The 26,713-nt window shown below is 44.4% G+C and overlaps 1 protein-coding gene across 1 annotated transcript in view; it reads left to right on the top strand.

Annotated features, from left to right (window-relative positions):
- The window catches only part of LOC139407848 (MAM domain-containing glycosylphosphatidylinositol anchor protein 2-like), a 338,644-nt gene that overhangs the window by 153,604 nt on the left and 158,327 nt on the right, over positions 1-26,713 (top strand). Inside the window, exon 4 of the mRNA XM_071151719.1 lies at positions 24,873-25,069. Coding sequence (XP_071007820.1) covers positions 24,873-25,069 — 197 coding nt within the window. The remainder of the gene's footprint in view (positions 1-24,872; positions 25,070-26,713) is intronic.

Below are 26,713 nucleotides of genomic sequence, written 5' to 3'. Positions count from 1 at the left end.
CTTCTGGAGTTCCTTGTGAATAATATTTTACAAAAATATTTTTATGTATGCAGAAGAGCCCTCTATTAAACAAAATAGGGAAATAATGTGATCAACATGTACCTTTTGAGTTTAGTTGGAGGATTCTGGCTTGTACAAAGCCAATGGGTGCAACGTGTGAGTGGGTGTTGTTCTTTAGCCTAGAGAACAGAACAGGACTGTGTTTGTGTCTGGTTGTTTTCTAGGGAGATGAATGGAAGAGGAGACAGGCCGAGGCAGAAGCCTCTGTCTGCCTGAGACGATGAACAGGAGATTCATTACCCTTTGTGTGTGTGTGTGTGTGTGTGTGTGTGTGTGTGTGTGTGTGTGTGTGTGTGTGTGTGTGTTTGTGTGTGTGTGTGTGTGTGTCAGTGTGTGTCTCCATTACCACCCCTCACGGCTCTATTGGGTCTCATTATTCCCCCATCTCTATCACTGGGAGGAAGAGTGGGGGCCGCTGGCATAACCCACCATCCATCACACACACACACACACACACACACACACACACACACACACACACACACACACACACACACACACACACACACACACACACACATCCAAACATGCATAAACACACCCATTAACTCTCTTTTCCACATTTTCTTGTGTTACAACCTGAATTTAAAATGCATTACATTGAGTTAGTTAATAAAAAATGGAAAGCTGTAAGGTCTTGAGTCAATAAGTATTCAACCCTTATGTTATGGTAAACCTAAATAAGTTCAGGAGGAACAAGTCACATAATACGTTTTCATGGACTCTATGTGCAATAATAGTGTTTCAAAACATGATTTTGTTATGACTACTTCATCTCTGTACCCCATACAGACAATTATCTGTAAGGTCCCTCAGGCAAGCAGTGAATTTCAAACACCGACTCAACCACAAAGACCATGTTTTCCAAAGCCTCGCAAAGAAGGGCATCGATTGGTAGATGGGTTAAAAAAAAGCAGACATATAATATCCCTTTGAGCATTACACTTTGGATGGTGTATCAATACACCAACTCACTACAAAGATACAGGCGTCTTTCTGAACCGCTCAGGGACAAGGCCAATAATGACTTTAACATTTTACTGCAGTGGGATAAATCAGGGTCAAACAGAGTGTTCTTGGTAGTCTTAAACCAAAGTTTACATCTCACACACATGGTTATGGGAATAAAAAAGAAGACACCTGTACCATGTCAGATATAGATATTGAAATGTATTCAATTTTGAGTTTGAATCCCAGTATTACACTTTATATACACCACTGTTCAAAAGTTTTGGGTCACTTAGAAATGTCCTTGTTTTTTAAAGAAAAGCTATTTTTTGTCCATTAAAATAACATCAAATTGATCAGAAATACAGTGTAGACATTGTTAGTGTTGTAAATTACTATTGTAGCGGGAAACTGCAGATTTCTTTATGGAATATCTACATAGGCGTACAGAGGCCCATTATCAGCAACCATCACTCATGTGTTCCAATGTCACATTGTGTTAGCTAATCCAAGTTTAAAACTTTAAAAGGCTAATTGATCATTAGAACATTTTTTTGAAATTATGTTAGCAAAACTGTTGTTCGGATGAAAACTGTTGTTCGGATTAAAGAAGCAATAAAACCGGCCTTCTTTAGACGGGTTGAGTATCTGGAGCATCGGCATGTGTGGGTTCGATTACAGGCGTAAAATGGTCAGAAACAAAGACCTTTCTTCTGAAACTCATCAGTCTATTCTTGTTCTGAGCAATGAAGGCTATTCCATGCAAGAAATTGCCAAGAAACTGAAGATCTCGTACAAGATCTTGTGTATAGTTTGAGAATTAGACACCTCACAAGTCCTCAACTGGCAGCTTCATTATATAGCATCCGCAAAACACCAGTCTCAATGTCAACAGTGAAGAGGCGACTTCGGGATGCTGGCCTTCTAGGCAGAGTTCCTCTGTCTAGGGTCTGTGGTCTTTTTATTGGCCAGTCTGAGATATGGCTTTTTCTTTGCAACTCTGCCTAGAAGGCCAGCATCCCGGAGTCGCCTCTTCATTAAACTAACTATGTCAACAAACCTGGTCTAATTGTTAGCCAATTAAATGAATCATGTAACAATGAACTACGGAGTTCACTCTACTTCTACTTGCTCTGGAAGATAATTATTTGAAGACAGGCTAGCCAGCCATGTTGATAGTTCTCAGTGGGGTGATGAGAGTAACGTACTACGGTGATTTGAGAAGAGTAGTAGAATGGTCCCATTTAAATGAGCTTTTATAGATATTTTACTTAGGACAGCTAGTCAGCCATGCCAGTGATTGCCCGAGAGGTGAGCTTCTCGCCTCTACCTTGTGTTGATATCCAGAGTTCGAATTACGTCAAACCACTTTGGACGTAAGCTGCAGCTCAACGACTCTGGTCTGATATGTTAATCCTTAACCCATCATTTTATACAGTTCTTCAAAAGGGCGGTTCCCACATGCTGACACGCCCTCAAACCTCACTCAGGGACAATGACTACTTCCTTGTACAAAGTTATAGAACCAATTTCCTCATAAAGTTTCTACCACATCCCTCTATTAATTTACAAAACACTTTCATAATTTTTCATATTTAATATACAAAGTAGAGGATGGAAACTTCACACATGCAGGGGGTATACTTTACAAGTTCCAGTATTTCCTTTATAATCTTTTTAATGACATCACAAAATAACAACCCATATGACATTAGTGTTCTTTTAGGTCACCTCTGCCCATTTCCCACGTTCCCATGTTCCTTTATTGCTGACACAGAGCCCCCCTGATCCATCATGACTGGTCTGCCGACGTAATCGTCCGATGTGGTTTCAACAGGCTTTTCCGTTGCAATGTCGCCGAAGACCCATCTGCTAGCCCCGCCCCGCTAGCTTTCTGAACACCGTGCCTCCCGCTCGCCTAGCATAGTAGCGACTACCCTATGATCACTCGGCTACACATGCCTCTCTCTAATGTCAATATGCCTTGCCTTCTGCTGTTTCGGTTAGTTATTGTTTTATTTCACTGTAGATCCCTAGTCCAGCTCAACATGCCTTAGATAGCTCTTTTGTCACACACCCCACACATGGGGAGACCTCACCTGGCTTAGCTGGTGTCTCCAGAGAATCAAGCTTTCTCATCATCACTCAATGCCTAGATTTACCCCCACTGTACTCACACCCTACCATATCCTTTTCTGTACATTATGCCCTTCATTTATTCTACCACGCCCAGAAATCTGCCCCTTTTATTATCTGTTCCCAACGCACAAGACGACCAGTTGTTGTAGCCTTTAGCCGTACCCTTATCCTACATCTCCTCTGTTCCTCTGGTGATGTAGAGGTTAACCCAGGCCCTGTTTGTTGACTTCTGTAACCGTAAAAGCCTTGGTTTCATGCATGTTAACATCAGAAGCCTCCTCCCTAAATGTGTTTTATTCACTGCTTGAGCACACCCTGCCAACCCTGATGTCCTAGCCGTGTCTGAATCCTGGCTTAGAATTTTTGGTGGCCTTCCTGACATTTCCATCCCCAACTACAACATTTTCCGTCAAAATAGAACTGCCAAAGGGGGCGCAGTTGCAATCTACTGCAGATAGTTCTGTCATACTATCCAGGTCTGTGCCCAAACAGTTTGAGCTTCTACTTTCAACAATCCACCTTTCCAGTAATAGGTCTCTCACTGTTGCTGCTTCTTATAGACCCCCCTCAGCCCCCAGCTGTGCCCTGGACACCATATGCAAATTGATTGCCCCCCATCTATCCCCATCTATCTTCAGAGTTCGCACTGTTAGGTGACCTAAACTGAGATATGTTTAGCCGTCTTACAATCTAAGCTAGATGCCCTCAATCTCACACAAATTATCAAGGAACCTATCAGGTGCAACCCTAAATCCGTAACCATGGGCACCCTCATCGATATCGTCCTGACCAACTTGCCCTCTAAATACACCTCTGCTGTCTTCAACCAGGATCTCAGCAATCACTGCCGCATTGCCTGTGTACATAATGGGCCAGCGGACAAATGACCACCCCTCATCACTGTCAAATGCACCCTTAAACACTTCAGTGAGCAGACCTTTCTAATCGACCTGGCCCGGGTATCCTGGAAGGATATTGACCTCATCCCGTCAGTAGAGGATTACTGGTTGTTCATTAAAAGTGTTTACCTCACCATCTTAAATAAGCATGCCCCATTCAAAAAATTTAGAACTAAGAACAGATATAGCCCTTGGTTCACTTCTGACTGTCCTTGACCAGCACCAAAACATCCTGTGACGAACCACATTAGCATCGAATAGCCCCAGCGATATGGAACTTTTCAGGGATGTCAGGAACGACTATACCACAGTCAGTTAGGAAAGCTAAGGCTAGCTTTTTCAAACATAAATGTGCTTCCTGTAGCACTAATTCCCAAACATTTTGGGACACCTTAAATTCCATGGAGAATAAGAGCACCTCCTCCCAGAGGCTAGGAAACACTGTCACCACCAATAAATATATGACAATCGAGAATTTCAATAAACATTTTACTACGGCTGGCCATGCTTTCCACCTGGCTACCCCGGCCAGCAGCTCTGCAACCCCCGCAGCAACTTGCCCAAGTCCCCCCCGCTTCTCCTTCACCCAAATCCAGATAGCTGAAAGAGCTGCAAAATCTGGATCCCTACAAAACAGCTGAGCTAGACAATATGGACCATCTCTTTCTAAAATTATCTGCCCAGATGGTTGCAACACATATTACTCGCCTGTTCAACCTCTCTTTCGTATCGCCTGAGATCCCTAAAGATTGGAAAGCTGCCGCGTTCATCCCCCTTTTCAAAGGGGGAGACACTCTAGACCCAAACTCTTACAGACTTATGTCCATCCTGCCCTTTCTTAAGTCTTTGAACGCCAAGTTAACAAACAGATCACCGACCATTTCGAATCCCTTCTTACCTTTTCCGCTATGCAATCTGTTTTCCGAGCTGGTCATGGGTGCACCTCAGCCACGCTCGAGGTCCTAACCGGTATCATAACCGCCATAGATAAAGACAGTACTGTGAAGCCATTTTCATCGTCCTGGCCTTGGTTTCTCAAATGACTGCCTCGCCTGGTTCACCAACTACTTCAGTGTGTCATATCGGAGGGCCTGTTCTCCGGACCTCTGGTAGTCTCTATGGGGGTGCCACAGGGTTCAATTCTTTGGTCGACTCTTTTCTCTGTAAATATCAATGATGTCGCTCTTGCTGCTGGTGATTCTCTGATCCACCTCTACGCAAACGACACCATTCTGTATATGTCTGCCCCTTCCTTAGACAATGTGTTAACAAACCTCCAAACAAGCTTCAATGCCATACAACACTCCTTCCATGGCCTCAAACTGCTCTTAAATGCTGGTAAAACTAAATGCATGATCTTCAACCGATTGCTGCGGGCAACCTGCCCGCCCTCCTAGCATCACTACTCTTGACGGTTCTGACTTAGAATATGGGGACAACTACAAATACCTAGGTGTCTGGTTAGACTGTAAACTCTCCTTCCAGACTCACATCAAAACATCTCCATTAAGCATCTTCAATCCAAAATGAAATCTAGAATTGATTTCCTATTTCACAATGAAGCCTCCGTCACTCATGCTGCCAAATATATCCTTGTATAACTGTCTATCCTACTGATCCTTGACTTCGGCGATGTAATTTACAAAATAGCCTCCAACACTCTACTCTGCAAATTGTATGTTATCTATCACAGTGCCATCAGTTTTGTAACCAAAGCCCCATGTACTACCCACCACTGCGACCTGTATGCTCTCGTTGGCTGGCCCTCCTTACATATTCATCGCAAAAACCCACTGGCTCCAGGTCATCTATAAGTCTTTGCTGTGTAAAGCCCCACATTATCTCAGCTCACTGGTCACCATAGCAACACCCACTGGTAGCACGCGCTCCAGCAGGTATATTTCACTGATCATCCCTAAAGCCAACACCTTCTTTGGCCGCCTTTCCTTCCAGTTCTCTGCTACCATTGATTGGAACAAATTGCAAAATTCACTGAAGCTGGAGACTTATATCTCCCTCACTAACTTTAAGCATCAGCTGTCAGAGCAGCTTACCGATCACTGTACCTGTACACAGCCCAACTACCTCATCCCCATATTGTTATTTATTTTTTTGCTCTTTTGCACCCCAGTATCTCTACTTGCCCATCATCATCATCATCTGCACATCTATCACTCCAGCGTTACTGCTAAATTGTTATTATTTTGCAACTATGGCCTATTTATTGCCTTACCTCCCTAACCTTACTACATTTGCACAAACTGTGCATATATTTTTCTATTGTGTTATTGACTGTACGTTTGTTTATCCCATGTGTAACTTTGTGTTGTTGTTTTCGTCATGCTGCTTTGCTTTATCTTGGCCAGGTAGCAGTTGTAAATGAGAACTTGCTCTCAACTGGCCTACCTGGTTAAACAAAAGTGAAAGAAAAAAAATATATATATATATATATTGTTCCAGTATTCACTTTAGAAAATGTTAAAGTTTCAGTGGGAAAATGTCTCTGTAGACAAAGGCACATTCCTGTGTGAGCATTGGAGAGGGATGTTCTCTCCTTGATTTACAACAGGGTTTGAGATGTCAACCCCCCACCAGCTCCCTTCTCCCCCCATCTGTGGGTGAGAGAGGGTCTGGTTACTGTCATCCATTGCCAAGATGATCTGACCTCTTTGGATCCTCACAGGACAGTCATGACAAATACTTTCTGAAGGCACTGTATTAACTCTCTCACACACACACACACACACACACACACACACACACACACACACACACACACACACACACACACACACACACACACACACACACACACACACACACACACACACACACACACACTCACTCACGCACGCACGCACGCACGCATTCACGCACACACACACACTCACTAACTTAAGACACCCCGCGCCCCCAAATACGTTGTAATCGAATGATAGCAGCACCCGTCACTGTGGAAGATAGAGGTGCAGTAGCTAGCTGTAAGTAGAATGAGCCACCCTGACTGGTGATCCAGCTCCTAGAGAGTAAAGCAACTGTCTAAACAGAGTAAAATAGAGAAGAGACTGGTGAGCTATTACACTGCAGGATACTAGCTGAGGCCTGAGACACTTTCATTTGGGTAAAGAAAACATTGGCTATAGCTTGAGTTTTAACCTTTAAGAACCTTTAACTTTCTGGTTCTATTTACACTTCTCTGAGCAATAAAAAAGCATTAGACATTAGAGGACTAGACAAGCTAGTGGTGAGCTACTTCACCACTGAGCCATTGTGGATGCACTGTCTTTGCATCTATACAATAACAGCTACAATATTATCAGTTATCAGGTATGAACATGTAATGTGCACTAGACACATTTTGTCTGATCTAATGACTGTTATAAACTGGGTGGTTCAAGCCCTGAATGTTGATTGGCTGACAGCCGTGGTATATCAGACCGTATACAACGGATATGACAAAACTTTTGTTTTTCTGCTCTAATTATGTTGGTAACCAGATTATAGTAGCAATAAGACACCACAGGGGTTTGTGGTATATGGCTAAAATATCACTACTAAGGGCTGTGTCCAGGCGCTCCGCATTGCGTCATGCGTAAGAACAACCCTTAGCCGTAGTATATTAGCCATATACCACACCTCATCGGGCCATATTGCTTAAGTACACACCTCATAATTTTACATGGACTACTGTACAGAACGTCACGCTGCTTGCTTAGCTTCCTGCTAATTCGCCTCACATCAAGGCTCAAACCCAGGACCTTTGCCTTGCTAGCACACATGACCGCCCTCCTGAAGCATCTTACCTGTTGGCACCCCATGTGCTGGACTAGCACACATTTTATTAAATATAATCTGTATGGACTAGTGCACACTTGATGATGTCTAGTGTAGAGATGAATATGCACTTATTTGTGCCTTTATCCTTCAATGTCACGGAATAGACCTTCCAATGTTAACAGTGTGATTGCTGTCTAAATCCCTCTCAATGTTGTCACTAAAACAGCATGAGCAGTATATTACATAACGCTCCATCAACTGCATCTGCATCAGCACAGTAATTGTCTGTAATTATATTTTACCAGGTCTGATGACTGTAGTCTGAGTGTGATGTGATCCCTAGCCAGGTCGCTGGGGAAGACGCTGGGCCAATTGTGTGCCGTCTCATGGGTCTCCCGGTCGCAGCCGGGAGACCCATGAGAAACCCAGATCTGTAGTGACCCCTCTAGCACTGCGATACAATGCCTTAGACCGCTGCGACACTCGGGAGGCCCTCAGGTTTCTCAAGATTGACTTCCAAATTGGACGTCGGGAGATGACTTTAAAAAAAACATTTTGGACGGCGAGGGCCAAATGCTCCGGCTTCGAGGGTCACGTGTTCAATCCCAGTGGTAGGCTTGGTTTGAGCCCCATCCCAAAACTTAACCCTTAATGTAACCTTTCGGAATTAATGAAGGGGGATGCATAGCAGGAAGAGCAACGCAGTGTGTCAAAAACCCGAAATTTGACTAAAGTCAAATTGGTAAAACCGTGAGATCTTGTTAATGCACAGCGCATCTCCTATTTATGAAGAGAGTTTAACTTTATGTACAGATCTAGGATCAGTTTACTCCCCTTCAATACTAACTACAAGGGGGGAAGCCAATGCTGAACTGAGGTCAGTTGTGAAGGATAGCATGATCTTACTTCAATGACATGAGGGAGTCAGATGAGGTGAGGGGAGAGAGGGAGAAAAGATTCATAGCAAAATAGTTGTCCTACTCTATCTTTCTCTCCCTCCCTCCCTGCATCAGCAGAGCTGAAGTCTTTCAGGTGAAAAATGGGATGTTGAGACGCTGACTGAATAATTCAGAGGTTGTTACGAGGCAGCCAAACTGTGTGTGTGTGTGTGTCTTACAAGCAGCAGGACAGCATGCTAAACAGCAAACATGGCAGAGGTGCCAGAGTGCCCTTCTGAACTTCAACCCAACTTTCCCCCACAACCCATCTCTGTATACTTTGGAGGAGAAACTGCACATTCACATACACACACACCTTTACCTTGGCTGGGAAACTAAACACACACACACACACACTCCAAAATCAGGGACAAAACCTTACAAAAGGGCAGTGTTTTATCAGATAGGGTACACCTTACACAAAATCTCTGCTTCATTACAATTAAAGTAGAACTGAATAAAATCAGACAGAAACATGTATAAATCTTGAGTACAAATCACAGCGGCCATTCACAAAGTTAACAGGTTTGTTTGGTTTGTAATGGCATGGTAAATTCAGTGTTTTGTGAATGTTGATAAACGTTTGCGAGGTGTCACACAACACATCAGTAGGTATTATTCCAGTCTATTATCCCCTTGAGCATGAAGTTCTTGATGATCACACTGGATGACAGTCTATTTCCGATATACTGGAGATAGGAACTGTCGTGATGTGACTAGTATTAATGTGTTAACTGGTATCTTATCAAATCAAAACTGTTTAATTATTACATGATTAAATGAATCATGTAACAATTAACTCAGTAACTTGGAGCACCACGGGAAAACCTATTTAACAAGTTACTATCTCCCGAATTAAACTCTTATAAGATATTAATATCTGTAGATAAGTCACTTTTTTACCTCTTTTCAGTCTCATTTTGAACGTGAAAATATTCTATAAATCTGCACGAACCCTAGTCTACATAATGACTCAGCTTATTCAAATTGGCTTAATTATTTATTTACTAACTAATGAAATAATCACACAGAAATACATAAACACTCACACAGTATAGGTTGAATTGATTACTAACATAATGTAATGAAAAGTCCCTAGTGGACTAACCCGATATGACGGCTGGTCACTCAATGAAAGTAGTGGGGAAGGAAAGAGTGGGAGAAGGAGAGACAAAGGAATTCAACTATCGTACATACAGTTGAATAATACGCTCATCTTAAATATGGATATTTAGCACCCTAACAACCGCTCATTCAGATTTGAAATGCAATGTTAGACTTTGTAACGACGTTCGTCTGTAGGAGGAGAAGCGGACCAAAAAGCAGCGTGGTGGTTACTCATGTTCTTTAATGGAAAACTGAACGATACATGAAATAACTCAAATCTACAAAACAACAAACGGACCGTGAAAACCTATACAGCCTATCCGGTGACAACAAACACAGAGACAGGAACAATCACCCACAAACACACAGTGAAACCCAGGCTACCTAAGTATGATTCTCAATCAGAGACAACTAATGACACCTGCCTCTGATTGAGAACCATACTAGGCCGAAAACATAGAAATGCCCCAAAACCTAGAAAAACAAACATAGACTGCCCACCCAACTCACGCCCTGACCATACTAAATAAATACAACACAACGGAAATAGAGGTCAGAACGTGAGACTTCCTCTCGCTCATTTACTTTACTTTGCACAAACACACACACACACTTCACTCGCCTTCCCATTTCTCCCATATTTGAATGAGATGGGCTATTCTCCTTCTCCCTGACAGGCAGCGTTGAGGATGGTGGCAGACATAATTTACTAGAACCAATATCTGCTGTAGTGGAGAATGATATTCAGTTTACAGAATGAGACAGAGATATCTCTTTCACACAGGCGCCACCATTGGAACGACATGTGTGGATGTTTGTCCTCCCTCCACCCTTACGCAATCAAATCAAATATTATTTGTCACATGTGCTGAGTACAACAGGCACATGTGCCGAGTACAATTACCGTGAAATGCTTACTTACAAGCCCTTAACCAACAATGCAGTTCAAGAAATAGAGTTAAGAAAACATTTACTAAATAAACTTAAGTTTAAAAATTCAAATCAAAAAGTAACACAAGAAAATGACACAACAATAACGAGGCTTTTTACAGGGGTTACCGGTACCAAGTCAATGTGCGGGGGATATAGGTTAGTCGAGGTAATTTGCAAATTGACTATGCACAGTGTTGTATAGACCAGCTGTCTATTCCAGATAGATATAGCTAGTTCTTACAGTCTAACTATGTACCAGGAAGGAGATAGGTCACCACATAACACTGACAGATGCAGAGAGACAGAGGGAAAGGAAATATAATATGTAATATTGTGCACAGTAAATGGCTTGGTGGATATAGGTATTCCATAAAGGACCTGGGTAGGAGAGACGGTGATGTATCTCACAAATAGATGGTATTCATCTATATAACTTTATGAATGAGTCATGGAACATAATGACTTCATAAAGCGTGTGCGTTTCATTTTTCTGTATCATCGCTTATTTTTTGTTCATCTTCTCAATGTTGTGAAAGGAAATGTACGTAACAACATCAGCCTGAATATATTGGTTTCCATTTCGCCTACACTTCTCTTGAATTGATGCAATGTTCTAATGAATATCTTATCTGATACATTCAACCTTTTGTGTGTTTGAGTCTCTCCCAGCGGTTTTCATTTGCAACAGCTATCAGCGGCAGTTAGTCCCATCCGTTCGCTCCAACACACCTTGAACAGACACTTAGTCTGGTTGTTGCTCAGGTTACAGTTTCACCAGTCAGTCTTAATGTCTCAAATCATCCATCTACCCTGTTTAGAGAGACACGTCCCTTTGCGGCCACCAGAACCTATTTTTCACCTATTTTTTTCTTCCAATTTATTAAAGAAGCAGTCTTTACAACAGTCACCCACGAAGCATCGTTACCCATCGCTCCACAAAAGCCGCGGCCCTTGCAGAGCAAGGGGAACTACTACTTCAAGGTCTCAGAGCACGTGACGTCACCGATTGAAACACTATTTAGCGCGCACCACTGCTAACTAAGCTAGTGTTTCACATCCGTTACACTAACAAAACAATAAAAACAAAAATTAACATGAAGCTCTGTAAGGCTATACATGCATTAAACGAAGACAACAACCCACAAATGAGAAAAGGAAAAAAGGCTGCCTAAGTATGATTCCCAATCAGAGACAACGATAGACAGCTGTCCCTGATTGAGAATCATACCCGGCCAAAAACAAAGAACCAGAAAGCATAGACTTTCCCACCCGAGTCACACCCTGACCAAACAAACGTAGAGAATAAAAGGATCTCTACGGTCAGGGCGTGACACACTGATACCTCTCGTCCACGACTCTCTCTCTCAACCATACACCAAAATAGCCCCTTGCATGGAGAGCAGAGGATGCTCCGCCAACGTATTGAGGGAATGATTACAGAAGACAGCCAATGGATTCACCATCTCATTAACCCGGCATCTGGATGCCTGCAATTTGCTACTTCCCTCCATTTCCCCTCCTTTATCCTTCCCTTTCTCTTAGCAGAGAACGAAAGCAAATTGCTTATCTTTGACATAATGGGACTATTTCTACCCGTAGATGGATAAACACAACAGTGTTAGGGAGTTTGGCAGTGCGGCATTGTAATCAAGCTGGGACAATGATTACTGCCACGGCAACTGGGTGAAATTAATCCACAGCCCTCTGACACGATGGGCTGACGGACTCAAAGCCTCATGGGTGCTGATCATTCTCTCTATGTCTCTTTATCTCTCTCTGTTCGCTCCCTCTCTTTCTCTCTCTCTCTTTCTCTCGCTATATCTCTCTCCCTTCCAATTGACTGGCGTAGATTATGTGAAGAGAGGGAGGGAGATAGATAGAGAGGCAAGAAGAGGTGTTGAGGAAGAGAAAGAGACGGGGAGATAGAGAGAGTCGTTGGGAGAGAGAGGGAGGGGTTGGGATAGAGAGGAAGGTGGTGGGAGAGAGAGGGAGGGGTTGGGAGAGAGAGGGAGGGGTTGGGAGAGAGAGGGTGGGGTTGGGATAGAGAGGGAGGGGTTGGGATAGAGAGGAAGGTGTTGGGAGAGAGAGGAAGGTGTTGGGAGAGAGAGGGAGGGATTGGGAGAGAGAGGGAGGGGTTGGGAGAGAGAGGGAGGGGTTGGGAGAGAGAGGGAGGGGTTGGGATAGAGAGGGAGGGGTTGGGATAGAGAGGGAGGGGTTGGGAGAGAGAGGGAGGGGTTGGGATAGAGAGGAAGGTGTTGGGAGAGAGGGAGGGGTTGGGAGAGAGAGGGAGGGGTTGGGAGAGAGAGGAAGGTGTTGGGAGAGAGAGGGAGGGGTTGGGATAGAGAGGGAGGGGTTGGGAGAGAGAGGGAGGGGTTGGGAGAGAGAGGGAGGGGTTGGGAGAGAGTGGGAGGGGTTGGGATAGAGAGGGAGGGGTTGGGATAGAGAGGGAGTGGTTGGGATAGAGAGGGAGGGGTTGGGATAGAGAGGAAGGTGTTGGGAGAGAGAGGGAGGGGTTGGGAGAGAGAGGGAGGGGTTGGGATAGAGAGGAAGGTGTTGGGAGAGAGAGGGAGGGATTGGGAGAGAGAGGGAGGGGTTGGGATAGAGAGGGAGGGGTTGGGATAGAGAGGGAGTGGTTGGGATAGAGAGGGAGGGGTTGGGATAGAGAGGAAGGTGTTGGGAGAGAGAGGGAGGGGTTGGGAGAGAGAGGGAGGGGTTGGGATAGAGAGGAAGGTGTTGGGAGAGAGAGGGAGGGATTAATCCACAGCCCTCTGACACGATGGGCTGACGGACTCAAAGCCTCATGGGTGCTGATCATTCTCTCTATGTCTCTTTATCTCTCTCTGTTCGCTCCCTCTCTTTCTCTCTCTCTCTTTCTCTCGCTATATCTCTCTCCCTTCCAATTGACTGGCGTAGATTATGTGAAGAGAGGGAGGGAGATAGATAGAGAGGCAAGAAGAGGTGTTGAGGAAGAGAAAGAGACGGGGAGATAGAGAGAGTCGTTGGGAGAGAGAGGGAGGGGTTGGGATAGAGAGGAAGGTGGTGGGAGAGAGAGGGAGGGGTTGGGAGAGAGAGGGAGGGGTTGGGAGAGAGAGGGAGGGGTTGGGATAGAGAGGGAGGGGTTGGGATAGAGAGGAAGGTGTTGGGAGAGAGAGGAAGGTGTTGGGAGAGAGAGGGAGGGATTGGGAGAGAGAGGGAGGGGTTGGGAGAGAGAGGGAGGGGTTGGGAGAGAGAGGGAGGGGTTGGGATAGAGAGGGAGGGGTTGGGATAGAGAGGGAGGGGTTGGGAGAGAGAGGGAGGGGTTGGGATAGAGAGGAAGGTGTTGGGAGAGAGAGGGAGGGGTTGGGAGAGAGAGGGAGGGGTTGGGAGAGAGAGGAAGGTGTTGGGAGAGAGAGGGAGGGGTTGGGATAGAGAGGGAGGGGTTGGGAGAGAGAGGGAGGGGTTGGGAGAGAGAGGGAGGGGTTGGGAGAGAGTGGGAGGGGTTGGGATAGAGAGGGAGGGGTTGGGATAGAGAGGGAGTGGTTGGGATAGAGAGGGAGGGGTTGGGATAGAGAGGAAGGTGTTGGGAGAGAGAGGGAGGGGTTGGGAGAGAGAGGGAGGGGTTGGGATAGAGAGGAAGGTGTTGGGAGAGAGAGGGAGGGATTGGGAGAGAGAGGGAGGGGTTGGGAGAGAGAGGGAGGGGTTGGGATAGAGAGGGAGGGGTTGGGATAGAGAGGGAGGGGTTGGGATAGAGAGGGAGGTGTTGGGATAGAGAGGGAGGTGTTGGGAGAGAGAGGGAGGGGTTGGGATAGAGAGGAAGGTGTTGGGAGAGAGAGGGAGGGGTTGGGATAGAGAGGGAGGGGTTGGGAGAGAGAGGGAGGGGTTGGGATAGAGAGGGAGGGGTTGGGATAGAGAGGGAGGGGTTGGGAGAGAGAGGGAGGGGTTGGGATAGAAGTGTGTGTATCTTGGGGAAAATGGATACATTTCCATGTCATAAGACTCATGTCGTATACACTGCCAATTTTTATGATTACTATGTTTCATGTACAAGATGACACGGCGTCATACCCTGGGTTGTTCTGAACAGAATGAGCCTGTTTGTCTATTGTGAAGAAACTTCCCCACAGCACAAGCACCTGAATGCACTCAGGGCTCCTTTCTATGTGCACCAAAATGATCATCTGTTTCCCTGAATTGCATTTTGAAAGCCTAACACTGTCAATTGTATTTTATAACTTAGCCAGTCATTTTGGCAATAGATCAAGCTTTTAAATGATGCCCACCTCACTCAGATTGCAATTTCGAATAACCCATTTTTGGAAAGTTTTTGAATGAGGGCGGAGATACAGGGCTGTGTTCCAAACAAAACAACTACAAGTGTGACGCTCTAGTTGTAAAGAGATGTGGCCACTTGGAGACACCAGTTAGTCCTCTCACTCAAACCTTTTTTCCAGGAATATTGTTATTATCATGTTACCTTATGTATCCAAAGTATTTTCAGAATTTATCAGAAATGCGGCAAAAAGTCAAAAAATGTCAAATGTGTAATGTTTAGATTCAGTCTTGTGTGAACTGTTGTTTCCTCACCTTTTATAGTCTAATAATTTTCCCATAATCTCCAAACTTTTCCCTTTCAATTTCTACCATGGTTAAGCATATGCATATCATATTTCTTCTGTACAAAACATTTACATTTAGTCCTATCCACATAGGCACATTCCCACGAGTCTAAAGGGATAGGGGCCTTTCTGAAGAAGAGTTTGTATGACTCACTTGTCATGTCTGATGAACAGTGCTTGAGTAAACGATATGACATGACCCCTCTCTCTCTCTCTCTCTCTCTCTCTCTCTCTCTCTCTCTCTCTCTCTCTCTCTCTCTCTCTCTCTCTCTGTCTATGTCTCTCTCTGTGTGAGGCCTGTGACATCTCTCCCTCTGTTCCTGTTTCTTTCCCTCTCTCTTGCTCTTTCTCTCTTTTCCTGTCTCTCTCTCTTTCCCTCTCTCTCTCCCTCTGTTCTTTTCTCTCTCTCTCTTTCCCTCTCTCTCTCCCTCTCTTCTTTTCTCTCTCTCTCTCCCTTTCCCTTGCTCTGTCGCTCTCTGTCTTTGTCTCTTTCGCTCTCTCTTCTTCCCTCTTGCTCTTGTGTCTGAAACGTGAAGAACTCAACGTTTTGACTCGCTGGTCATGACTGAGTGGGAGTGAGAGAGGCCAGTGACGTAAAAAGGTTTAACTTGCTGCCACAGAGCGTTGAGCTGTATTTGGACATATTCACTTGCCTGCGAACCACCCATTAAACCTTCAATTGCAAACCCTAACAAATCTGTAGCGGAGCCAGTACCACGCCGTACACACACACACCTCCTGCAGGCTCTGTAGGTTAAGCTTTACAACCATCAGAGTCTGACTCCTGAAGGTAATTGCGGTGTAGTTGACATGCCCCAATCAGGTTCTGCATTCAGAGACACGTGCTCCTTTCTTCCTCCATTGAGTGAATCGGGCAGAGAGAAGGGAAGAGCTGGAGATAAGATGTGGGATTCATACTAACATACAGTACACACACATGCAAGCGAGCATGCGCATACACACGCACGTGAATACACTCCCAGATACGCACACATGCTCGCACACACACACACATACACACCATCCTACCGTCTCCATAATAAAGCAGTGTATTTATTTAGAGCAGACTGCTCCGCAAAAATGAATCCAGTCAATCGTTCTGTAATGGAATGACACACAAACACAACACACACTGTAATGTTTGTGTGCGTGTGTGTGCTTTCATGTGTGTGTTTGTGTGTGTGTGTGTGGAGGGGGGGGGGGGGGGGGGGTTGCAACGTGCTCCCTGGTTTGGCCCTGGTCCTGCGGTATAGCCCAGAGGGGGACAGGACGATGCTGGGAGTCTGATTTACAGCCAATGAATCCATTGATTAACATCTCCAATTCAATTCCTCATATCGTTTCTTTATGGTTAGCGGTGGAATAGTTGTACAAAATGAGATTAGAGCTCAGTCACTGCCTTCTTTGTATGCGCAAAAGGTCATCTGTCATCGTTTAGGAGTTTTTAGCATGAGGGCATATCTTGCATTGTTTTTTCTTCATCATTTCCATTTAAATTGCCTGTTTGCGTCGAGAACTGATTGCATCTCAGAGAGAGATGAGAGGGGAAATGGACTAACCCCCATTCTTTGAATGTGCAAATTGACATAATCTTAAAAAGGCGAGAATTAACATGCTAAAAGACAGTCAGAGTTATGATGAACACCCATTGCCAAGGCTTAATTCGTCAGGCGATTAAGATGATTAACTTTGAATCCATTTAATCAACCACGAGCACTTTGCTCAAATAGCCAAATGTTAGGCAGACGGGGAAAAACTTCTCTCTGATGTGTTGGGAAACAGAGACATTATTTAACTGAGCTCCCGTAGGGACAAGAGGTCAACTAAATATTATCTTAAGGAATGATGGCATCAGTGATGGGTTTGCAGAGGATATTAGGGATTCTTAGGGATTCTTTGCAAACCTTTCTGTCTCCTACAGGACTGTCACTTTGAAGGCTATGCATGCTACATCAGTGATTAGGAATGTCAATGTGCTCTTGGGGGGGGGGGGGTGAGTGAGTGAGTGAGTGAGTGAGTAAGTGAGTGTGTGTGTGCATGCGTTGATGCTTGAGTGGGGACCTCTGAGGTTTTCCCATGAGCAGTCAGTGTGTGACGTACCTGTGAGTTGAGTCACTGTGTAGTTATCCTACTTTCTCCCCCATTCCACGTACATGCAATAACTCAATAGAAAAGGTCTATGTACAGTGTGTGCAAATGTAGTACGACTAGGGAGATATAACTAGGTCATTGAGGCAAAATAATTACAATTTAGCATTAACACTGGAGGGATAGATGTGCAGATGATGATGTGTAAGAAGAGATACTGGGGTGCAAAAGAGGAAAAAAATAACAATATGGGGATGAGGTAGTTGGGTCTGCTATTGACAGATGGGCTGTGTACAAGTACAGTGATTGGTAAGCTGCTCTGACAGCTGATGCTTAAAGTTAGTGAGGGAGATATGTCTCCAGCTTCAGTGATTTTAGGTAGGATAGTCAGTTTTATGAGGGTGTGTTTGGCAGGATGAGTGAAGGAGGCTTTGTTGTGAAATATGAAGCCGATTCTATATTTAATTTTGGAATGTGAGTCTGGAAGGAGAGTTTACAGTCTAACCAGACACCTAGGTATTTGTAGTTGTCCACATATTCACTGTCCAGAGTAGTGATGCTAGTCGGGCGAGCGGGTGTGGGTAGCAATTGGTTGAAGGTCATGCATTTAGTTTTTCTAGCATTTAAAAGCAGTTGGAGGCCACGGACGGAGTGTTGTATTGCATTAAAGCTAAATTAGAGGTTTGTTAACAAAGTGTCAAATAAGAGCCAGATGTATAGAGAATGGTGTCGTCTGCGCAATGGTGGATCAGGGAATCATCAGCAGCAAGAGCGACATTATCGTCGGCCCGATAATTGAACCCTGTGGCACCCCCAAGAGACTGCCAGAGGTCCGGACAACAGGCCCTCCGATTTGACACACTGAACTCTATCTGAGAACCAGGGGAGGCAGTCATTTGAGAAACCAATGCTATTGAGTCTGCCGATAAGAATGTGGTGATTGACAGAGTCGAAAGCCTTGGCCAGGTCGATGAAGACGGCTGCACAGTACTGTCTTTTATCGATGGCGGTTATGATATCTTTTAGGATCTTGAGCGTGGTTGAGGTGCACCCGTGACCGGCTCGGAAACCAGATTGCATAGTGGAGAAGTGGGATTCAAAATGGTCGGTGATCTGTTTGTTAACTTGGCTTTCGAAGATTTTAGAACTGTAACAGTTTGGGTCTAGAGTGTCTCCCCATTTGAAGAGGGGGATGACCGTGGCACCTTTCCAATCTTTGTGATCTCAGATATCATCTCAGGATGATATCTATGAGGGTGCCCATGGTTACGGATTTAGGATTGTACCTGATAGGTTCCTTGATCATTTTTGTGAGATTGAGGGCATCTATCTTAAACTGTAGTACGACTGGGGCTTTAAGCATATCCCAGTTTAGGTCACCTAAGGGTACGAACTGTCAATCAATTCACATATGGTGTCCAGGGCACAGCTGGGAGCTGAGGGGGGTCTATAAGAAGTGGCAAAAGTGAGAGACTTACTTCTGGAAAGGTGGATTTTTAAAAGTAGAAGCTCAAATTGTTTGGGCACAGACCTGGATAGTATTACAGTACTCTACAGGCTATCTCTGCAGTGGATCGCAACTCTGCCCCCTTTGGCAGTTTAATCTTGTAGGAAAATGTTGTAGTTGGGGATGGAAATTTCAGAATTTTTGGTGGCCTTCCTAAGTCAGGATTCAGACACGGCTAGGACATCAGGATTGGCGGCATGTGCTAAAGCAGTGACTAAAACACACTTTGGGAGGAGGCTTCTGATGTTGATAGAAATTGATGTAAAAAATGTATCACTAGCCACTTTAAACTATGCCACTTTTATGTTTACATACCCTACATTACTCATCTCATATGTATATACTGTACTCGATACCATCTACTGCATCTTGCCTATACCGTTCTGTACCATCACTCATTCATATATCTTTATGTACATATTCTTTATCCCTTTACACTTGTGTGTATGAGTTAGTAGTTGTGGAATTGTTAGGTTAGATTACTCGTTGGTTATTACTGCATTGACGGAACTAGAAGCACAAGCATTTCGCTACACTCACATTAACATCTGCTAACCATGTATATGTGACAAATAAAATTTGATTTGATTTGATGAATGGTTGCGTCTCTGGAGGCACCAGTTAAGCCAGGTGAGGTCTCTGCATGTGTGTGAGGGTGCGACAAAGAGCTATCTAAGGCATTTAGGGTGGTGCTGGGAGCTCTGCAGTGAAATAAAACAATACTAACTAACCTAAACAGCAGAAGACAAGGCATATTAACATTAGGGCGCGGCATGTGTAGCCGAGTGATCATAGGGTCCAATGAGCAGCAATAGGTGAGTCAGGGAGCCGTTCGGTAGTTGCTACTACGCTAGGTGAGCTGGAGACACGGCGATTCAGAAAGCTAGCGGGCCGTGACCAGCTGATGGGTCTTCGGCGACGTTGCAACGGAAAAGCCTGTTGAAAACACCTCGGACGATTACGTCGGCAGACCTGCCGTGATGGATCGGCGGGGCTCTGTGTCAACAATAAAGGGTCCAGGCCGATTGGAAAAAGAGGTATTGTATCCCAATAATTAGCTGGTAGACCTCTTCGGCTAGCCGGGTAATGGGCCTAGCACGAGGCTAGCTCAAAGCTAACTGGTGCTTGCTTCGGGACAGAGGCATTAGCCAGGAGTAGCCAATCAGATTGCAGCTAGCTAGCTGCTATGATCCGGTTTAATGGTCCAGAGCTTGTGGTAGGAAGTCAGAGGTAGAGAATAAGCAGTTCGATATGCTCTGACTTGATATCACACTGTGCAAACTGGCAGGTATTGAGGCTGGTGTCCGAGTTATGGCAGTGGCTAACTGACTACTAGCTAGTAGCTAGTTAGCTGGCTAGCTTCTGATGGAGGTTCCGGTTCTAAAGTATAAAAATAGCAGATCTGTACCACATTGGGTGAGGCGGGTTACAGGAGAGTATATTCAGTCCGTAGATGGAAAGTGAGATTAAAATATATACGAAATATATACAAGAAAAAAACGAGGTAAACGATTATTTACACGGGACAAGACAAAAGACAAGTCCGACTGCTACACCATCTTGGAATAAGTACATGTCATTAAAAGAGGCTCTGAACTAAGTGTGAACTTTGAACTTTTCAAAATGTTTACTACACTTGACACTTACAGTGGGGCAAAAAAAAAGATGAGAAAGGCCTGTAATTTTCATCATAGGTACACTTAAACTATGACAGACAAACTGAGAAAAAAAATCCAGAAAATCACATTGTAGGATTTTTAATGAATATATTTGCAAATTATGGTGGAAAATAAGTATTTGGTCATCTACAAACAAGCAAGATTTCTGTCTCTCACAGACCTGTAACTTCTTCTTTAAGAGGTTCCTCTGTCCTCCACTCGTTACCTGTATCAATGGCACCTGTTTGAACTTGTTATCAGTATAAAAGACACCTGTCCACAACCTCAAACAGTCACACTCCAAACTCCACTATGGCCAAGACCAAAGAGCTGTCAAAGGACACCAGAAACAAAATTGTAGACCTGCACCAGGCTGGGAAGACTGAATCTGCAATAGGTAAGCAGCTTGGTTTGAAGAAATCAACTGTGGGAGCAATTATTAGGAAATGCAAGACATACAAGACCACTGATAATCTCAAAATGATCACAAGAACGGTGAGCAAAAATCCAAAACCACACGGGGGGACCTAGTGAATGACCTGCAGAGAACTGGGACCAAAGTAACAAAGCATACCATCTACACACTACGCCACCAGGGACTCAAATCCTGCAGTGCCAGACGTGTCCCCCTGCTTAAGCCAGTACATATCCAGGAAGTTTGCTAGAGAGCATTTGGATGATCCAGAAGAAGATTGGGAAAATGTCATATGGTCAGATGAAACCAAAATATAACTTTTTGGTAAAAACTCAACTCGTTGTGTTTGGAGGACAAAGAATGCTGAGTTGCATCCAAAGAACACCATACCTACTGTGAAGCATGGGGGTGGAAACATCATGCTTTGGGGCTGTTTTTCTGCAAAGGGACCAGGACGACTGATCCGTGTAAAGGAAAGAATGAATGGGGCCATGCATCGTGAGATTTTGAGTGAAAACCTCCTTCCGTCAGCAAGGGCATTGAAGATGAAACGTGGCTGGGTCTTTCAGCATGACAATGATCCCAAACACACCGCCCGGGCAAGGAAGGAGTGGCTTCGTAAGAAGCCTTTCAAGGTCCTGGAGTGGCCTAGCCAGTCTCCAGATCTCAACCCCATAGAAAATCTTTGAAGGGAGTTGAAAGTCCGTGTTGCCCAGGAACACCCCCAAAACATCACTGCTCTAGAGGACATCTGCATGGAGGAATGGGCCAAAATACCAGCAACAGTGTGTGAAAACCTCGTGAAGACTTACAGAAAACGTTTGACCTCTGTCATTGCCAACAAAGGGTATATAACAAAGTATTGAGATAAACTTTTGTTATTGACCAAATTCTTATTTTCCACCATAATTGGAAATTCATTAAAAATCCTACAATGTGATTTTCTGAATTTTCTTTCTAATTTTGTCTGTCATAGTTGAAGTGTACCTATGATGAAAATTACAGGCCTCTCTCATCTTTTTAAGTGGGAGAACTTGCACAATTGGTGGCTGACTAAATACTTTTTTGCCCCACACAGTGGGGAGAACAAGTATTTGATACACTGCCGATTTTGCAGGTTTTCCTTCTTACAAAGCATGTAGAAGTCTGTAATTTTTATTATAGGTACACTTCAACTGTGAGAGACGGAATCTAAAACAAAAATCCAGAAAATCATATTGTATGATTTTTAAGTAATTAATTTGCATATAATTGCATGACATAAGTATTTGATCACCTACCAACCAGTAAGAATTCTGGCTCTCACAGACCTGTTCGTTTTTCTTTAAGAGGCCCTCCTGTTCTCCACTCATCACCTGTATTAACTGCACCTGTTTGAACTCGTTACCTGTATAAAAGACACCTGTCCACACACTCATTCAAACAGACTTCAACCTCTCCCCAATGGCCAATACCAGAGAGCTGTGTAAGGATATCAGGGATAAAATTGTCGACCTGCACGAGGCTGGGATGGGCTTCAGGACAATAGGCAAGCAGCTTGGTGAGAGGGCAACAACTGTTGGCGCAATTATTAGAAAATGGAAGAAGTTCAAGATGACGGTCAATCACCCTCGGTCTGGGGCTCCATGCAAGATCTCACCTCGTGGGGCATCAATGATCATGAGGAAGGTGAGGGATTAGCCCAGAACTACACGGCAGGACCTGGTCAATGACCTGAAAAGAGCTGGGACCACAGTAGTGTGTTACTAAGAAAACCATTAGTAACACACTACGGCGTCATGGATTAAAATCCTGCAGCGCACGCAAGGTCCCCCTGCTCAAGCCAGCGCATGTCCAGGCCCATCTGAAGTTTGTCAATGACCATCTGGATGATCCAGAGGAGGAATGGGAGAAGATCATGTGGTCTGATGAGACAAAAGCAGAGCTTTTTGGTCTAAACTCCACTTGCCGTTTTTGGAGGAAGAAGAAGGATGAGTACAACCCCAAGAACACCATCCCAAACGTGAAGCATGGAGGTGGAAACATCATTCTTTGGGGATGCTTTTCTGCAAAGGGGACAGGACGACTGCACCATATTGAGGGGAGGATGGATGGGGCCATGTATCGCAAGATCTTGGCCAACAACCTCCTTCCCTCAGTAAGAGCATTGAAGATGGGTTGTGGCTGGGTCTTCCAGCATGACAATGACCCGAAACACACAGCCAGGGCAACCAAGGAGTGGCTCCGTAAGAAGCATCTCAAGGTCCTGCAGTGGCCTAGCCAGTCTCCAGACCTGAACCCAATAGAAAATCTTTGGAGGGAGCTGAAAGTCCGTATTGCCCAGCAACAGCTCTGAAACCTGAAGGGTCTGGAGAAGGTCTGTATGGAGGAGTGGGCCAAAATCCCTGCTGCAGTGTGTGCAAACCTGGTCAAGAACTACAGGAAACATATGATCTCTGTAATCGCAAACAAAGGTTTCTGTACCAAATATTAAGTTATGTTTTTCTGATATATCAAATACTTTTTTCATGCAATAAAATGCTAATTAATTACTTAAAAATCACACAATGTGATTTTCTGGATTTTTTTTAGATTCCGTCTCTCACTGTTGAAGTGTACCTATGATCAAAATTACAGACCTCTACATACTTTGTAAGTAGGAAAACCTGCAAAATCGGCAGTGTTTCAAATACTTGTTCTCCCCACTGTATATATATATATATATATATATATATATATATATATATATATATATATATATATATATATATACATACACTAAAGTTCAAATGTTTGGTGTCGCTTAGAAATGTCCTTGTTTTTGAAAGAAAAGCAAATGTTTTGTCCATTTACAAATACATCAAATTGATCAGAAATACAGTGTAGACATTGTTAATGTTGTAAATGACTATTGTAACTGGAAATGGGTGATTTTTTTATGGAATATCTACATAGGCGTTGAGTATCTGGAGCATCAGCATTTGTGGGTTCGATTACAGGCTCAAAATGGGCAGAAACAAAGACCTTTCTTCTGAAACCCATCATTCTACTCTTATTCTGAGAATTTAAGGCTATTCCATGCGAGAAATCGCCAAGAAACTGAAGATCTCGTGCAACACTGTGTACGACTCCCTTCACAGAACAGTGTAAACTGTCTCTAACCAGAATAGAAAGAGGAGTGGGAGGCCCCGGTGCACATCTGAGGACGAGGACAAGTACATTAGAGTGTCTAGTTTGAGAAACAGACATCTCACAAGTCCTCAACTGGCAGCTTCATTAAATAGTTCCCACAAAACAGTGAAGAGGTGACTCCGGGATGCTGGCCTTCTAGGCAGAGTACCCCTTTCCAGTGTGTGTGTTCTTTTGCCCATCTTAATCTTTTCTTTTTATTGGCTAGTCTGAGATATCTTTTTCTTTGCAACTCTGCCTAGAAGGCCAGCATCCCGTAGTCGCCTCTTCCCTGTTGACGTTGAGACTGGTGTTTTGCAGGTACTATTTAATGAAGCTGCCAGTTGAGGACTTGTGAGGCTTCTGTCATTTACAACATTAACAATGTCTGTACTGTATTTCTGATCCCTTTGATGTAATTTTAATGGATAAAAATGTGCTTTTCTTTCAAAAACAAGGACATTTCTAAGTGACCCCAAACTTTTGAACAGTAGCTATTTTTTTTTTCACGTGGTGTTGATCATTGATAATGCAAATGTCTTATTGGTTAGGTAGCCATTCAATTGATCTCTCAATGGATTCATTACTTGCCCAATATATTTATTGATTGGTTGATGAATAGATTGTCCTCTCCTCTTCCCCTGTTCCTCTCTGTCTCCAGTCCTGGATGACCCTGTAGTGACGGTGCACCAGAGTGTAGGAGAGGCCAAAGAGCAGTTCTACTATGAGAGGACAGTGTTCCTGCGCTGCATGGCTAACTCCAACCCCCCTGTCCGCTACAGCTGGCACCGCGGACGAGATGTCCTCTCACAGGGCTCTGACAAGGGAGTGGAGATCTACGAACCATTCTTCACACAGGTAAGAATGAGACAATATACCATAGAACTAATGTCTATAGGTAAGTCTATAGGGTGGGGTATATGGAGACATCTCAGTACTTTACACTCTGGATGGGGAGATATGTATTTAAATAAATAAGGGTGTGCCCAGAGACTGCTAGTGGAAAGAGAGAGGGGAAAAATGGGAGTGGGAATGAGAATGAAAGAAAGAAAGCGAGAAAGAAAGAAGTAGGAGAGAGCAAGAAACAGAGTGAGCGAGCCTGAGGTAGCTGGCTGCCCTTCTGAGCCTTCTGTTCCCTCATCTTCCTCTCCTCTCCCAGCCTACCTCTTTTTTTCCCTCCTCTTCTGTCCTCTTCTCTCTTATTCCCTTCTCTTTCTCCCTTCCTCTTCTCTTACTTATTTTCTCTCCTCCCCCAGCCCATGTCTTATTTTTCCCCTGCTCAGTCCTGATCCCTCCTCCTCTCGTCTTCCCTCTCTTCCCTCCTCTTCCCTTCAGTCCATCTCTTCTCCAATTCCCTCCTCTCATCCTTCTTTCCCAAGCCCACTTTCCTTTCATCTCCCTTCTCCTCTCCCAGCCCACCTCTTATTTTCCCTCCTACTCTGTCCTCTTCTCTATCTTCCCTCAGCCCACCAAGCGTTTGGACAGAGCAGGGGTGGCATTTCAAACCCAGCATGGGAATATGCCCTTGGTAATTTGCCAAAAAGTGACCCGCTTTCACTGAGGGCTTCCTCCTCCTCTCTCTTCCCTCCTCCTCTCCCTCCTCTTCTTCCCTGGCATGTATTATTCCCGTGGTGGGCAGAAAAATAACAAGAAGATCAGGAGATATGTTTGAAGCCACCACATTTGTTTTCCCATTGCTAAATGCCAGATTACCGTTTCTCTCTGGCGGAGGTTTGGAGGAGAGGAGAGAGGGATGGTGTTATCAAATAAAATGTTATTCGTCACATGCTTCATTAACAACAGGTCTAGACTAACAGTGAAATGCTTACGGGCCCTTCCCAACAATGCAGATAGATAGAAAATAGAGAAATAATAGAAAAGTAAAACACATAACAATAAAACTATGAATAAATACACAATGAGTAATGATAACTTGGCTATACACACGGATACCAGTACTGAGTCGATGTGCAGAGTTTCGAGGTAATTGAGTTATATATGTACATATAACTAGGAAGAAAGTGACAGATAATAAACAGTAGCAGCAGCGTATGTGATGAGTCAAAAAAGTTGACTCGTCACGTACACTTTGTGTAGTCCACGATCAGCTTCTGCCAGTTCTCTGACCTCCTCCTTATAGGCTGTCTGATCGTCGTTGGTGATGAGGCCTGCCGTCGTGTCGTCGGTAAACTTAATGATGGTGTTGGAGTCGTGCACGGCCACATAGATGTGGGTGAACATGGAGTACAGGAGGGGACTTAGCTCTCACTCCTGAGGGGCCCCCATGCTGAGGGTCAGTGTGGTGGATGTGTTGTTGCCTACGCTCGAAACCTGGAGGCGATCCATCAGGAAATCCAGGATCCAGTTGCAGAAGGAGGTGCTCAGTCCATTATCTTAGTGAAGAGCTTGGAGGGCACTATGGTGTTGAACGCTGAGCTGTAGTCAATGAACAACGTTCTCACATAGGTGTTCCCCTTCTCCAGGTGGGAAAGGGCAGTGTGG

This window comes from Oncorhynchus clarkii, chromosome 4 (assembly GCF_045791955.1).
Source record: "Oncorhynchus clarkii lewisi isolate Uvic-CL-2024 chromosome 4, UVic_Ocla_1.0, whole genome shotgun sequence".
In the NCBI taxonomy this organism is placed as follows: Eukaryota; Metazoa; Chordata; class Actinopteri; order Salmoniformes; family Salmonidae; genus Oncorhynchus; species Oncorhynchus clarkii.
This window is presented reverse-complemented; position numbering and strand designations above follow the sequence as displayed.